This window comes from Hippocampus zosterae, chromosome 18 (genome assembly GCF_025434085.1).
Source record: "Hippocampus zosterae strain Florida chromosome 18, ASM2543408v3, whole genome shotgun sequence".
In the NCBI taxonomy this organism is placed as follows: Eukaryota; Metazoa; Chordata; class Actinopteri; order Syngnathiformes; family Syngnathidae; genus Hippocampus; species Hippocampus zosterae.
The window spans coordinates 6,742,324-6,759,168 of record NC_067468.1 but is presented as its reverse complement, the minus strand read 5'-3'; the positions used below and the strand labels follow the sequence as shown (position 1 = coordinate 6,759,168).

Below are 16,845 nucleotides of genomic sequence, written 5' to 3'. Positions count from 1 at the left end.
TTACCTACCTGTATATGTTTATTGGTTGCTAGTTCGCAGATTTTCGTTTATCGCGGGTGGTTTTGGTCCCCATTAACCGCGGGATTACTGTAGTAGAAATAGCTCGCAGCAAGATTAAGCGCGGTTCTGAGTACCACAACAATACATATGTTATTAAAAAGATCAAGGCAGATGTTGATATGATTTTAAAAGATGAAACTGAATGTGAGTGTGAATAGTTGTTTGTCTTGTGCCCTACAAATTTCTCGCTACCGGTTCGGGGTGTTGCCCAAAGCCAGCTGGGGACAAAACGGTCGATGGAAATAGAATGTTTTTTTTTTCTTAACCTTTGATGCTCCTTGTGCATGTCTGTTCCTTTAAAAGTACTTTGCTCTTTTTCTCTTCGTTATTCTCACAAGTTCTGGCAGGCCGATACGGAGACTGAGGACAAATCAATACACCATCCAACAGCTGTCAGCTGGTGTTCAGTGTGTCCGTGTGCGCGCTCCCGCATGCTCATTCTTCCATTCATCTTTGTGCCTTTTATTCATTATTTCTCCCTCTTCTCGTATCCATACGTAATTTTACACGAACTAATCACTAGTTTGCAAATGTGTTGACAGAAAACGGCACAGCATAGTTGTTGCCTCCCTTGTTCAACATTGGTCACAGTTGTCCGCCATGCATCTCATTACAAACTCAGAAAGAAGCTAGCACAGGTTGAACTCTTCACCTGGCATTCGGATCCGACTTTAATTAAATGGCGATTGAAATGGTCAGCCACGCTCTTTGTCTGAGGCCACGATGTGATCCACATTAACCTCTATCTAGTGTGTGTGGGGGTGTGTGCGTGTGCATGGAAAAGCCATCAAAAAGCCTGACAGCCTCGCTCTGCTCTAATGACTGCTTTGACCTTCCATTGATAAATAGATGAATGACACAATCTATCCTTCTGTCTCAGGCATGCAGAAGCCTTTTGTTCCCTCCAACTGTTCACCACTCCAAGAAGCAGCATTATGCTTACCTTCATGTTGGAGTTCACAGTCAGTACGAGGCAGTGAAATTTTACACCACAGCAATCTATATTTATCTGATGAATAAATACCGCTGTCCAAAATTTCTCTCAACTTTTGTCATATACTGTAAACTTGTGTGAGTACATTACACAAGTTTCGGTCCACAAGAGGGAAGCAGATAAACATCTCTAAATGTGCTGTCCATGGTGCTGAAGTTCCTATAGGGTGTCACATTTAATCAACTCCAGCCACGGGAATGCATTTCTGTTTTATATAGCGTTTTTCTTCACTGAGGTCAACTATTCCTACGGACACACACACTATATATATATATATATATATATATATATATATATATATATATATATATATATATATATATATATATATATATATATATATATATATATATATATATATAAAAGAAAAAAAAGAAAAAAAACATATATATATATATATATATATATATATATATATATATAGAGAGAGAGAGAGAGAGAGAGAGAGAGAGAATAAAAATTAAAATATGGTCCAGTGTTTAGCGCGTCACCTCACAGTGCGGAGGTACAAGGTTCAATTCCAGCTCCGGGCTCCCTGTGTGGAGTTTGCATGTTCTGCCTGCGTGGGTTTTCTCCAGGTACTCCGGTTTCCTCCCAAACTCCAAAAACATGCATGGCAGGCTGATTGAACACTCAAAATTGTCCCTTGGTGTGAGTGTGGGCATGGCTGGTTGGTCGTCTCTGTGTGCCCTGCGATTGGCTGGCAACCGCCGACTCCCGAAGAAGGCATAATTATTAAATTGACAAAATAAATTAATGGTAATGTTAAAAGTCATGTGAAAATCAAATGTTTACGAAGTGATAGTTGTGTAATGTTGAGCTATGCTAACAATGTCAATGGAAAATGCGGAGAAATATGCCCTCAATGAAAATATGTTCGGACCGTACACTGTGGTGCGTGAAATAATCCGCGTGGCGTCGCTATAGAGTGACATCCACTCCAGGGCAACTGCGGTTTTGAATCAGAAGAAGGAGGTTTCCGTGTGTGAGCGTGCGTGTCTGTGTGTGTGTTTTGCAGCTGGACTTTCAGTTCGACGATGAGGTGAGTGTCATTATTATGATCAGATGGAAAAATAAACTAAGATACTATATAATGCAGTCATGTTTTGATCGTAAAATGCTGTTGAATAGTAAGTGAATGGCGTGTTTATCGGTTGTATTTATTCAATGTTGCTGAGCTGGAACTGCTGTCAACCCACACAATGCAGCATCCTTCAATTGGCCTGTTAGCAAGCTAGCAAGCTCCGAGCTAGCTGGCAGTCGGGAGAAGGTCATCTCGATTTGTTTTTTTTTTTGTCGTAACAAGCCAAACAAAAACGACGCTGCTGCTTTTAGGCTAACGCTGCGTTTATAAGCCAATGGCAGTCCAATCGTTTGTGTGGGTGCTGTATTTAATCCTGCTCCTCAGCTATTTTTTTAAACATCACTCAAACCAAAATAGGTTTTAGACTTTTTTCCCCCTCACATTCAAATGTAGTACTGTATTGTTATTGCCAGTCTGAGGTATCTTTAGAGCTATTTGGCTTTTTTTGTATGAGTGTGTATAGACATAAGGTGTTATATCTATTATTATTTTTGTTTCTCTGTTCTTTTATTGATATTCATATAAAGTCGTCCTAAGCAAGAGGAGAGTAGTAGTAAAAAAAAAAAAAACAACAACAACTTTAGTTGGGCGAACCTTCTTTACAAATATGCATCAATCAATTAGATATTTTTATTTGGTTGGTTTTCAATGAACTCTTCATCTTTGAAAAATACACATTTCAATCAATCATAATTAATACTAGATTTTTTCCTATTACTATTATTTGTGCAGTCTAAAAGAGTCCTGCTGACCTTCAGTGGCGTTCATCTGGCCACCACGCAGCTGTTCATCAACATGCAAGGGTTCTACTCCAGGCTAGACTCCTCTCCGCTGCTGGGTGTGGCCCTGGGGAGAGAAGGCACCCCTGTTCCCCTCAGCTTGGCCGTGGAGACCGAGAAGGCCCAGGCCCTCTTGCAGACGTTCAGCTCCGCCTCCCTGCTGGCGTCGGCGGGCCTGGGCCTGTTCTGCGTGGCGGCCGATCATGCCCTCCAACTTCCGCTCATCCAGCATCACCTGTGGTTGCGTGCCGCCCTGGACAACGGGACGCACGCCGTCGTGGGGTTGTGGTCCTGGGCCGTGGTCATCGGGCTCCGGAAGAAGAGCGACGTCTACGAGGTGCTGCTGGCGGGTCTCCTGGCGTCCATCATTGACTTGGACCACTTCTACATGGCCGGCTCGCTGTCAATCAAGGTGCTTTTTTAACACATTAGCAAAGTCAAAGGTCTGGTTTTGGAATTCTGTACTGTACTGTACATATTATTACAGATAATTTTTTTGTCACGCAGGCCGCCGCCTCTCTCCCTCAGCGTCCTCCCCTACACTGCTCCTCCATCATCCCCATCCTGTGTTTGTCCCTGCGCTTCCTCATGTGGCTTGGACGCCTCAAAGATGCCTGGTGCTCGTTGCCGTGGATGCTCTTCATTTCCATGGCTACGCACCACGTGCGGGACGCTGTGCGCCGTGGCCTGTGGGTTTGTCCTTTGGGGAACACGGCACCGCTCCCCTACTGGCTTTATGTTAGCACCACAGCGACGCTTCCTCACCTGTGCTCCGTGCTCATGTACCTGACTGGAACCAGAGACGTCATCTCCACCAAACATGGAGTCGCCATTGATGTGTAGACCCCGTTGGGCTGGTGAGATGGAACAAACGAATGGATGGGAGGGAGGAACTGCAAACAAAATCAGAATAAAGGAGTGCCAATCACAGCAACTTTTACTTTCCTCACTTAAACACGTGGTGGTTTGTGCATATTCGCCTCAATGATATTTATTTGGTAGTGACTACGTAATCACAACTGCACTGTCTCTCAAGTATTTAGACAGGCAAAATGTCTTAAGGCGTGTCGATATTCTTCAGCAGACTTCAGTTGCACATGCTTCATTCGATTCCTTTTGCGCACAACGGCTGTATGTTTCAATATTTCACAAGGCTAGCGTCATTTGTTGAGGTTTATGTTTCATTTGAAATGTGAAACCACCTTATTTATTACACTGATGAGCAAAATGTGTACTATAATACGGATTCATTACTATTTTACATCACGATTGAACTAATGATGTTTACAATTTTTTTTTGTGGCGACAGTGTTTGAATGTGACTAGCTTGTCCTAAGTTTTGCTTCTGTCGAAAAAAAGCCCACTAGATGGCGACAAAGAACCTAAACATTCAATTAAATTGTAAATAACACCATTCTAAAGACGTTTTAATGAAAATGATATAGGTTGTGTATTTCTATTGTTTGCAGCTGTTTTGTACAATGATTTTTCATCTTATGATTTCATAAGAATTAGTTGTCATTTCTGTTTTATATTTATATTTGTGAATTATTTTTTTTCGGGTCAGCACAGTTTCTGTGGACACGCACTGAAACTTAAACAGTTTTTCCCAGAAAAATAAAATAAAAAACTTGTTTCGTCTTATGCCAAACCACTTATCACCCTTTTCATCTTTTAATCTTGAAGCCTGTTTTGTTTCATTTTCACTGTGGAACTCAAAACTCAAGTTTCGTTGTCGGGGAGGAAAAAAAGCCAAACAATACAATGTAATGCGCTAACATTTCAATCACAATAAACAACTTTCTGAACGAGTGTTTGCTACAGGAAGCACAATACCACACGTCACTTCACAACTTGTGGCTTTTTCTATGAAGAATTAAAACACGGGCGGCCCGGTAACCAGTGGTTAGCACGTCGGCTTCACAGTGCAGAGGTACCGGGTTTGATTCCAGCTCCGGCCTCCCTGTGTGGATTTTGCATGTTCTCCCCGGGCCTGCGTGGGTTTTCTCCGGGTGCTCCGGTTTCCTCCCACATTCCAAAAATATGCATGGCAGGTTGATTGAACACTCTAAATTGTCCCTAGGTGTGAGTGTGAGTGCGAATGGTTGTTCGTCTCTGTGTGCCCTGCGATTGGCTGGCAACCGATTCAGGGTGTCCCCCGCCAACTGCCCGGAGACAGCTGGGATAGGCTCCAGCACCCCCCGCGACCCTAGTGAGGATGAAGCGGTTAGGAAGATGAATGAATGAATTAAAACACCTGAAAGCTGCTGGTGTGATAAAATAGTCTTTATTTTTTTTTTACAGAAACATACAAGGGCAAAAATAACAGCTTATGGTGATATCTGGCAAACAAATAAAGCAAAGCAATATATATATACATATATATTACATCTGAGGATGGATGCCTGAGTACAAGCAACAGGCTCCTGGCATCACATACTGTGGAGGAAAGAAGGTTTCTATGGAGACGAAGAAAAGGCTCACATGAAAATATGGACAGTCTCTAATACTGCACTTTGCCCAAAGAAAAATGGCATTGTATTACAAAATGTGTCTTTTTAACACCAGGAAAAGAATATTCCTTCGTGGTGGTTTGAGTTCCGTTTTACTTTGATCAAAGTGTGCTTTGAACAATGGATACAAGTTACATAAATCGGTGATACAAAAAAAAAGGAAATGTCGACGTGGTAGATTGAATTCTTTTTTTTTTCACATAGAGATTTGAATTCCAATTAAAATGAGGTTCTCCAGACACACATTGCTCAAATAAATACAAAGATGTATATTTTTTTTTTGTAGATTGTCAGGAAAAAAATGACCTTATGACAAAAAAAACGGCAATGACATTGCAAAGCTAGCTGAATGAACGGAACAGCTTCATATAACTGCGCAAGACAACACAAATGCACACTGCTAGGGACACAGATAAAAGATGATCATCAGTGATAAGTTTTTTAATTTGTTTTGGTTTTTTTGGGACGGGCACTGTTATCTGGAATTCCAAACAGTTTTTTTTCAGCTCAAAGAGTTTGACAATTATTTAAATAGTACGACTTGTTTACTTTTTCACCTCTGTGAACTTTCGACAAACTAACACAAGACTGATTCTAACCGGCGTACAGACCAAAAAATATTGAGGAAATGCGTTTTGTGACGTACACGTGAGATGCAACAAGACACCAAAAACAAAGCTTCAACTGGATCTGTGCATTTTTTTTACGTGAAGGGCTAGCTTGGGAGCACATACGGTCGTCGAAGCTTGACAGTTCATGCACTTTGTGTTCCTGATACATCGTACACACGGTCAAGTCGGTCAGTCCTCGACCGCACAGCTTTGGATCACAACACAGTGTCATCACCGGGACACAAACACAGGTGAGAAATGAAATCGAAAGAAACACACACGCACGCACGCACACACACACACAGACACACAACTGAGGTATTTGGGGGTTTTCATGAGCACTGACGACGCAGTCATTACTGTTCAGCAACGATCGCAGGCTTTTAGGACCTAAGCGCAGAAAAACTGAATTTGGCTCTTGTCGAGTAACTATGGTCACCGTGGTCACCACTATCTTGCCAGAACACGTGGCCACGATAAAACTGGTCCTGGAAGGACTTGGAACTGACCCATATTTTTTTTTCTTTCACGCCAAATTTGTAAGGCAAACGATCTCTCTTACTTGCTGTTAGTGTTGTCCTTCTTATCAGTACTGTCACCATGCATCTCATTACAAAAAAAAAAAAAAAAAAAACACAATAAAATAAAAGAACATTCCCAACTTCTGTCTATCCGTTTGTCAGTAACGATTGTGAGCATCTGTGTGTCATGTTAAAAAAAAAACAACCCCTTGTCAAAGTCAAGCCAGGAGCTGCGCTTGGCAAGCGTTTCAATTTAGTACCAAACTGGACAAAACCTAATGTGCAACCTCTGAATTTGTTCTTCAAAAAAATCCATCTCCAACATCCCAAATTTTGCAATGACAATGCATAACTTCTGACAAAATCTGACTCTGCTGTCATGAGAACGGGTCGGTTTGTTCGCCACGTTAGCCTGTTAAGCGCTGATGGTCTCCAAAGCCTTTTGGGAGTGTATTTAAATTCATAAAATTCAACACTTAAGAATGCAATTTAACCTTTTCGGGGACAGCGGTCACTACAGTGGATAGCTTATCATGTTATCAGGCTACAGGTTATCAATATTGGTGCATGAAAGAGTTAAACTTAACTGTGTACGATCCCTTAAACATAATACCTCCGAATTGTTGACCGGAGCGGAAAAGGTTTGGAAATTGCTGCCTTATCTGTTGAAAACAAACCGGGATGCATTTTGCATTATTCATTCAGTCAGTTGTTTTGGGTGAAATGTTTTGAAAATGCTGGGCTTTCCACTGAATAATCATGACCAGATTCACCCCCCCAAAACTATTCCCATACTTATTTTCAATGTCATTTTCCTGCGCTTGCGGTCGTCATCATGCTGCTGATTTGTGATGAGGCCTTTTATCAGCTTTATATCCCAATTCCCACCCAAGTGTGACATGCACTTAAACACGCTCTGTGGATGGATGATTACAAAGAAAAAAAAGGAACAAAACCATTCATCATAACAAATGCAAAAGTAATACGTGACGTGTTTACAATTCAAGTCGCTCACTTGTGTTCAGCTGCCCTTCTTCAGGCCTCGTTGACGCGTCAATGCCGCCAGATAAACGTCGCCACTCATTCACAGCATCGGGTTTGTCTGTGATAACGGACACGTGCAACCGCTTAGCAACGTCACCGATGACAGCTCAAATAACCCGAGGGGGATGAGAAAAGACCCCCTCCGGCAGGTTTGTGCTGCAGATGCATTGTGGGAAATGTAGTCTGATGCCACAACGGGACAGTCTTGCATCTTTTCGTTTGAAAAAGAGAGGGTGGGATCGTTTGTGTCATCGCAGATCTGAAATGGGTTCTGGTTCATTTGTTGTCTTTGAATGCCAACATGCTGCCACGATGGCCTGACTCTTCATAGGAGCCCGAGAACGGGCCGAGGAGTAGATGATGTTGGACATTAACCTGAAGAGAGGAGAAAGAGGAGGATGAAAACGGGATGCCACATTAAAAACATCCATATATCATATCAGTAAGCACTGCCAGATGTAAATAACAGAGTGGAGGACATATTTACAAGCCCATAATAAGGGCTTTTTATGGCAACATATGGAGTGGATTTGTTGAAATGTTTCTTTTAATGGTATTTAATCAATACAGTGAAAAACTCTGCCAAGGCATTCAGCCCCCTCTGTGTTTGTTTTTGTTTGTTTGTTTGTGTATTTGCCTCAAAGACATGACACTTCTTTTAACTTGGCAAGTGGACTGAGAATAAGACAGCGTTCTCTTTCGGTTTATAATTATCTTCACCACAGAGGCCATGCGTGCCATCCACAACTCTCTCCCAAACAGGCAAAGCTGCGCAACCACACGTGTGGGAAATGATCTTATTCAGAAAACGTGCAACAACACATAAAGATCTTATCAGTCGGAATGCGCAAAATTGGCTAGCGCTCAAAATGTTCTCATGTTGTTTTTTATTTTTTAAATGGATGTCGTTGAAAAAGACACATTTAATTGCTCGTATACAAATAAATGTCAGTGCAATGCAAAAAGGGGGGGATTTGTGTGGAGTGAGTGTCAGCTGCATGCGCCACATGAATCCGCATGATGAAGTGCAGACTCTGCAAGTGAAAATCTTAACGGATGAATTTACTGTCCTTGTGAGTGCTCGCAGCTGTAAAACAGCTCTGCGCCTGGTGGTCTTAGTTACGCAAAGACATACTTGGCGTACGGTTGGGTGAGCTGTGGCTTATTTAAACCAAAGCATGTCCCACAGACCAATATAACACTATAGGAACTGGCTTGATTAATGTGCACCATATGTCTCCCTCATTATGTAGTAGACCAGTCAACTATTGTATATGAACTTTAAGAAGTGTAAGAGGGGGCGGGGCGGGGGTCTCACATCAAATTGGCATAGACTTCATTTTGACCATCGACGTGAGCTCCTGTTTGGTTACATGTTCACGCCGCCTCTGCTTCACCCTGCAAACACAAAAACAAGAACTAGTAGCAATCCACAGCAAACAAACAAACAAACAAACCAAAAAAAAACTTTGAGGGAATATATATGGTTAAGTGGTTGCTTTGTGTATGTGAATTTGCAAGTATGTCTTACCACACCACAAAGAAGAGGGAAAGGACAGTGGCTACGATAACCACGGCAAACAAAACCAGCAGAATCACCAATCCCAAATTACCATCATCCTGCAGAACCGGCTCTGGAAAGGAACAATTTGAATTTCCTGAAAAAACAAGGTTGAACGAAAAGACAGCCGGCGCCGGGCAGATCATTGGAAGACGAGATGTAAAACAAATGCAGTCGTTGAAGGATTGATATGCATGTCTGGGTGGTCGGAGACACACGTGCGCATGGACTTGTGATATGAAGCATTCTAAGTTTGCCGCCATTGGTTCACATTAATATTTACAACATGCCAGGAGTAAACAGACCCACACAAAGTACCGTATTTTCCGTACTATAAGGCGCTTTGGAGTATAAGGCGCACCTTCAATGAATGACGTATTTTGAAACTGTTTTCATATCTCGGGCGCTCGGCATTATAAGGTGCATAGAATAGAAGCTCCAATAGTGGCTGAGGATGTGTTCTGCATCCACTAGATGGAGCTACGCTAAAGGGAATGCAAGACAATGCAACTACCCAACCGCTGCAGCTGTAACAAAGTACATTTAAAAAACAGAACATTTAAAATAACATTTAAAATACTCCTTCTAAGAAATCTGAATAGTGATCCATATATAAGGCGCATCGGATTATAAGGCGCACTGTCGGCTTTTGAGCTTTTAGATGCACCTTATATAGCGGAAAATACGGTACGCCAAAATCAAAGGCCAATTCCCACTCAAAAAAATCTTGCCGCAGTCAAGTGATCGATGCGGACAGAGTGAGTAGAGAATGCATCTGGTTCGCTCAACATTTCGAAGCTGTAATCACTCACAGATGCAGGAGTGCAAACCCGAGTATAACGGAGCGTGTTTACAAATCCAAGTTGTGCGTTTGGAGCGCTCGCTTTCCGAACGGGCGTTGGCAAATGCATGGCATGTGCAGTCGAGAGAGAACAGCTTTCATGCATTTACCGTTTCATTCGGTCATCTACGAGAGAAAGCAACGACAGCTCACAGGTAAAATTTGGTGGACTCAAATGTAGTTTGGGCAGTAAGCCCAGCACAAGGCATTTGGACTAACATTCAATGATGCCTTATTATTGATGCCTTGTTATTGTGCCGGTAATGGTGGATGCCTTCTGAGAGAAAAATACGCTTCCATCTGTCTGATCGATTTTTTTCTCGATCAAGAGTTTGAGCTTGTAGTCCAAACGAGCCTTCTTTAAACAGTCATTATCTCACATGACCGCGTCACGCATTTTTTATTTCAAGAGACTTACTCAGTGACTTTGAAGTTGAGGTTTCTGGCTTTGTATTGAAGGGAAAAACATAGTCCGGAAAATGATCCTCGGGAGGTTCGGATGCGGCAGGGTCTGCCGGACCAAAACACAAACATATACATGTGTCAATCGCTGCCGGCGCCACCGCTTGCTCAAGTCCCCCGACATGTTCTCAAGAGGAATTGGTGGAAGAAATGTGAAGCATGAGCATCACTGCTAATATGCTGTTCGGGATTAGCAACTCATCTCATTTCATGCATGATTCTAAAAAAAGGAACAACAAAAAATATGACAAATGTCTGTACGTTGACCGAAGTTTGGACTGCATATAAAGGAGCGGCCTAATCGTTTCTATTTAATTCAACGAGTGAATTTGGTATAATACAGATTCATTAAACGTGAAAATGTTTCAGAAGGGATATTCCAACTGAATTCATTAATAATATATTTTTCTAATAAAATATGCTGATTTCGTCAATTGGTCGACTGTGGCAGGGTTCGCATTTTTTTTCCCCTGAAATTATTGTATTTATTTACTCAGCGTTTTAATAGAGTAAATGATTGGAATATGTACATAAAAAAAAGGCCACAATTTTCTTCTTGGGATACAGCTGTAGATTTGACTGCAATTTCCTGCCAATGTTTGATCTTTTTTCTAACCTTCCCAGGGTCGGCCATAACGCAGAGGACTCCAGTCACTCCACTGGCTCTCAGCGTCAAGCTCATCCCTCGCTCGCACTTGGACTTGGTGAGGGTGCCCAGCCAAAGCATCAAAAATCACGACTGGACTCTCCTCAGGATAAACCTGACGTAGAGGCAAAGAGAAAGGAGAGGAAGATGAAGAAAAATGCAAATACTCTCAAAACAGGTTCTAAATTCTGATCTGTGTTGACTATAATATAAACATACATGACCCCGTCCCCTACGAACCTCTGACCAGTATTGCGATCCATGTGGCCTGTATCTTATGTGAAACACGAGAGGGAAAGCATCACGTAGTGCCCACGAGGAAGGAAAGTTCCATGAGATAATCAGTTTATTTGGAAAGCCTTCCACCTCATTAACTAATACTGACTCCGGAGGGTCAGGTTTCACTGAAAAGACAGATAGAAAAAAAAAAGTGTTTGGATAAGCTAACGACTGAAAACATTCATGTGAATATGCGGTAATTATGCGCAGTCACGAACAGTATGACAGATTTTCTCCAGATACCATTCCACCCCCCCCCCCCAAAAAAAAATCCCGATACTTACAGAGCTTGTCCAATTTAATCCGGGCAGCCGTGGACTCAGACCCAAGGGCGTTTGTGGCCGTGACGTTAAGCGTGTGGATCGTCTGCCAGAAGGATGGGTGCTCTACATCACAGTACTTGTGGGCCGCGTCCACCAGGCAAGGCTGCCAGGCCTTGCCATTACCCCTTGAAAAAGACAAAAGCGTGATACGACAACATTTTTAAAACACTTATTCTATTAACCCTTTAATGCCTGACCCATCAAAGAATAGCCAGAAAAATCAGATTTTTGGGAACTGAGATGTTCATTAAAACCCTTATAACAAAATCCACAAAAACATTTTTTGCCATATCATGTTGTTTTAGATCCGAGGTGAGCAAACTAAGGCCCGCGGGCCGAATCCGGCCCGCTGGTCTTTTTAATCCGGCCCGCCGAAGGTTGGTCCACAGTTAAGGTTCGATGTGAATGATTGCATTCATTTCAATTGGACTTGTAATGATAGGCATTTCACCGCCAGGTGGCGCATTGACATGAAGTTTCAGAACACAGGGAGAGGGGGGGTCTTTTCGACCTCTGTATCGCTCTACTTCTACTGGTCTGATCACAACCCATCTGCAGCAATGCACAGGCTAAAATAGGTCATCAACAACACTCTTGTCATTTAAGAAAGTATATTAATACAGCACTTTCATGCTGTTGTTCTGTTGATGTTTGATATGGACTGTCAACAAATGCAGTTTTTTTTAATGTACCATAGCTAGTGCTGATCTGGTCCTTCTGTCAAATTTTAAAAGTCAATGCGGCCCCTGAGCCAAAAAGTTTGCCCACCCCTGTCGTATTCCATGTATAAGCATTATGTAGATTACATCTGAATATGAAAATTTTGAAAAAATTACATGTTAAACCTGCAGTATCAAATTTGATACAGATGATTTAATGTAATATAAAGAATGAGTTACATAATGAAAATGCATTTATCAAATATGATACAAATGGCATTATATTAAGGCCCTCACCGAAAACACCGCAATAACTTTTAGATATGTGGAATAATCTCGAAACTGACCTAAAAATGAGTAAATCGCTTGCTGATTTCAAAAACAAATTCAAAAAAATAGTACAAACAACCTACATCAATCAGAGTTAAAATGATAAATTAAACATTAAATAACTAAACAAACAACTAAACATTAAATATAATGCTAAATCAGAACTAAGTTGATAAATAGAGAAAGGTATTGAAATATCCATTATGAATACAAGAGAAAATTGACACAAGAGTGCCAGGGTGAGGATGTATATAATCCCGATACAAACCAAAAGTTGTGAAAATATCACGGTTAAGGGTAAAGTATGAGCCTTAATGGAGACTTATTCTTACTTTTTCTTTTCTGATTGATATAAAAATGTTTTAGTAGATATAAACACATAACGGGGTAGGACTAGATAAGTTTTTTTTACTTCATCCTACTCCCTTGAACATAATAACTGTGTTGAATGAAGACTGATTTCTTTCTTTTTACTTTTTTATCTACCTTATTTTCTGTCAAATTATTACTGTATATGTTTTATGTTCAATAAACAAACAAACAAACAAAACAAGATGGTATTGAGTTGCAGTAATTGGCTTTTACCTGAGGGAGGCGTTGTACTTGACTGGAAGAAAGGTCTTCACCGATTCTTTCCAGGAGCAGCGAACAAGAGTGTGATTCGGAACTTGACAGGAAATGCTAAGCAGACCAGGGGGATCTGGAAGAACAAGAGTCTGGGCTAAATCTTTAAACAAATATTTCGAGGTTGCAATGTCCCCGAGGATAAAGAAAAGAAAAAGAAGGAGCACTTGTAGTAGTAGATGTTTTCATGTACTGTGCTAGCAATAAGAAATCCTCTCCCTCAAAAGGAAGGGTCCTTTTAAGGGACCCTTCCTATTGAGGGAGCCATTTCCTTTTAGAAACAGTCACAGGACGTGGAGTCTTTGTTTTTGTGGTGGAATTTTCTTCGAGGACTGCTGGCAGTGATGTGATTGCCACTGTTTCAATTCCATAACCAAACTTTAAAAAAAAAAAAAAAAACATCAACATTTCTAAACTTTAGATCGAATTTCTGGTCATCCCTTTGTTGAATAAAAGAGCGCGGCTTATATCAAAGCTGTAAAGAAACCAAACGTGTCACAAGAGCTCTAAACGGAAGCGCACCACTTTCCAAATGACATGACAACACTTACAGCCCAGTCTGAGTTTGATGGAGTGGAGTAGGAGCCCATGGTTGTCATAGCAGCTGTAGTTGCCCTGGGCTGAAAGGTTGACGTGCAGCAGGACTAACGATCCATCTGATGTTACTTTGTGCCATGGTAACAATTGACTGTCGTCAAGATGCCACACCACTGGTATCCTACTGGGGCAACATGTTATTGAGTTTAAGAAGACTTTGCGGAGAACATATTTTTGCGGCCAACATCTGTACTTTCCTCTCCATGTGCACTTTAAAAATTCACTTTACAAATGTCATGTCTGGCCTGCTGTGTTGCGCTGAAGAGTTCTTCAGCAACATGTGACGGTAGAAGTCACAAGAAAGGTAATTACAGCCACGTAATGCGTCTGTTTGTATTTCCCGAGGGAAATAATAGATAGGCATGTATGTCAATTGCAGTATTAAATGTTTGTTCAAGGTAATGATGGAATAAATTGAGGCACATCAGCTAATAGAACAGAAGCCTCCAGTTTGAGGGAATAAAAAAGGTCCTTTTGAAGCCAGCACTGGTAATTGACTATATAAGCCAAAAATGTGGCTCTTTGTTCCGAAAACTATTTCAGGAAATTGTTTTCATCTTGTGCTTTTTTTTTTCAAACGGATGTACTGATACTGTAGAAAGAGCAAAGGAATCCAGTCTTGACCGATACAAAACAGAAACAAGATGATGGCAAGTTTTTTTTTGTTGAAATTCCTTACTTAATTTGTGACTTCCCACATGCCAGTGTCACATTCGAGTCCAAGCGCCCGTACTGCACGTCCGAAACTGCAAACACAGACATAAAATATTAAGGTACACTGCTTGTCTGGCTGACAGGCTAGCAGTCGTATTTTGTGGTGCCGTGCTCTGCATGAGTGTGACGTATGTGTCACAGTTTACAGTAGGGACACAATAACATGACCAAAAAAGGTTAGCGGTCCTTCAGGCACTAAACTAAAGACTAGACTTTGACTTGCTTGTTTACAATGAAACGACTTCAAGTGTTTCAACTTCTTGCATTATGCAATCATGAAAAGTACATAAATCAGTCTCCAAAAAGCTGCTTTGAGTGGAAGGAATAACAGTCAATCAAAATTATCTTTATTGGCCAAGTATGTTAAAAAAATAAATAAATAAACGGTGTAATTGTCTGTGGTGGTTTGAGAGACACTTAGGGTGTGTATTGATGAACATTTCGGATGTACCACGAGCACATATAATGACAGCTGTGCAAATGATGCAGAGAGTCCTCAAGCAAGTGATCATTTGTGCTGTAATTACAATGACAGTTGGGCAAATTATGTGAGAGCCTTGAGCTCTTAAAATTTCCAACAGTGTGGAACAGTTATGATATGGTCAATACATTTATTATTATTATATTTTTTTTGTTTTTTAAACCAAGGATAATGTTACATATTCAATTGGAGCGTACGCAAGAGGTGCAGTGCATCACCTGAATAAATATTTGTGGTGAATTTACCAAGTTGCCAAGTGGATAGGATATCTTCACTATAAAGTGTGGCTGCTACAAGATATAAAAGTTGGCTTTCGTGGAACATCTCAGGTGGAAAAATATTTGACAGGCAGCGCAGGGCTACTAAGCACACACACTCGAATTAATCCAAACCTCTGTGCCGGGCTGTGCGGGCCATTTCTTACTTGGTTAATATTCCAATCTGGCCAAGCTTTCAGTTTCGTGTTTTTCATACGCGTCAGTCATCTCCATCTTCTCCATTTTTGCTCTAAATGCGACAGTTGAACAATCAAGGGCTGAGTGTTCAGATTTTGTTTTAATCCCAAGAGTTTATTTATTTATTTTACACTTGTGAAGCAATTGTTCATTTTAAAAGTGGTTTTTAAATTTTATTTCATTTTATTTATTTATTTTACTTTAATTTATTTTTACATTTTTAAAAAATTGAGGCACGTGGACGATGTGAATCGTCACCTCTGTGTTTTATTGATATTATCAACAATGACTGATATCTTTTTTTTACACTTGTAAGACTGGTAAAATGGTTCCTCTTTGCCTGTACAGCTAATGCAGGTTTTATGGATATGAGGTTGATTATCACTCCAGGAATTTTACCCGAAAGACTCATTTATGTATACCAAGGCATAAAAATAACGTCAATGATCGTCAACGTTCTGAATGTCCTCCATTGCGTTCGGATAAGCGTTCAGCAAGTCTTCTTGCTGAGTGCAAGTTTCTCCAAATACACGGAAGAGTTTTCTTTTGTCAACAGAAAGTATGCCTTTAAATTAGAGTTGTGCGATATGACGATAAACGGTTTTATTATAGACATGGCAGCTTATTGGCGCAGACTTTCAGGCAGGAGGGAAACATGCTATCCGACCTTGATTCCTTCTTGACTTTTTTGTACATAGTGGAAAGAAAGGTAATTTCCCAAAGGAAAATAGAGCCAGATTATATTTAGGTAGGACGAGATCAGTTTTGTATGTCTTTGTACTGTATTGGCCCGAATATAAGACGGCCCTGATTATAAGACGACCCCCTCTTTTTCAAGACTCAAGTTAGAAAAAAGACTTTTTGAACACCAAATTAATTTTTATACAGAAAATAATTACAGTACAGCTGAAACTAATGATTATAACAATATATTTGAGATAAAAAGCATGTTATTTTGCTTAATTCAAATCTAAAGTGCAATCACATTTGTAAATGAATGGCTTCTGGTTTTTGAAATGTGAATTACGGTACATCATAACTTCTCATCAGCTGCCGGTTAACCTGGCCGATCTTGACCCACTTTGCTCAAGATTGTCACTACGTTTCTCCATTTGTTATTTTTCTTCTTTGGGCTACCGCTATTTTTATTTTTATTCTTCGTGGCATGGTGTCACTTTGGCCTGGGGAGTCAAGTTCAGCATTCGCTTCATTGATATCTGGCGCCATCTAGCGTCATGAATGTGTATAACGTCTAGACCCCGAATAT

General features: G+C 40.8%; 2 protein-coding genes across 3 annotated transcripts in view; one reads left to right on the top strand and one right to left on the bottom strand.

Annotated features, from left to right (window-relative positions):
* Window positions 1–2,835: 2,835 nt before the first annotated feature.
* tmem267 (transmembrane protein 267) lies at window positions 2,836–4,725 on the top strand. Its single transcript, XM_052050330.1, has 2 exons — window positions 2,836–3,329; window positions 3,425–4,725. The coding sequence occupies exons 1-2, from the start codon at window positions 2,934–2,936 to the stop codon at window positions 3,758–3,760; spliced, it is 732 nt and encodes a 243-aa protein (XP_051906290.1). The 5' UTR covers window positions 2,836–2,933; the 3' UTR covers window positions 3,761–4,725.
* A 2,305-nt stretch (window positions 4,726–7,030) lies between these two features.
* il11ra (interleukin 11 receptor, alpha) overlaps window positions 7,031–16,845 on the bottom strand; it is a 30,190-nt gene continuing 20,375 nt past the window's right edge. The window contains exons 3-12 of one of the 2 annotated variants that reach the window (XM_052050295.1): window positions 14,608–14,674; window positions 13,883–14,052; window positions 13,293–13,407; window positions 11,680–11,843; window positions 11,357–11,520; window positions 11,087–11,231; window positions 10,427–10,519; window positions 9,138–9,240; window positions 8,925–9,004; window positions 7,031–7,981 (exon numbers count right to left, since the gene is read on the bottom strand). In XM_052050295.1, the coding sequence (XP_051906255.1) occupies window positions 8,926–9,004; window positions 9,138–9,240; window positions 10,427–10,519; window positions 11,087–11,231; window positions 11,357–11,520; window positions 11,680–11,843; window positions 13,293–13,407; window positions 13,883–14,052; window positions 14,608–14,674 (1,100 nt within the window). In that variant the 3' untranslated portion in view covers window positions 7,031–7,981; window position 8,925. The remainder of the gene's footprint in view (window positions 7,982–8,924; window positions 9,005–9,137; window positions 9,241–10,426; window positions 10,520–11,086; window positions 11,232–11,356; window positions 11,521–11,679; window positions 11,844–13,292; window positions 13,408–13,882; window positions 14,053–14,607; window positions 14,675–16,845) is intronic. The other variant, XM_052050296.1, reaches the window with a different exon arrangement.

Coding starts and splice junctions, on each gene's coding strand:
- tmem267 (XM_052050330.1), top strand. CDS start 2,934: ATGCAAGGGTTCTACTCCAGGCTAGACTCCTCTCCGCTGCTGGGTGTG. Junction 3,330..3,424: donor CCGGCTCGCTGTCAATCAAG/GTGCTTTTTTAA, acceptor TTTGTCACGCAG/GCCGCCGCCTCTCTCCCTCA.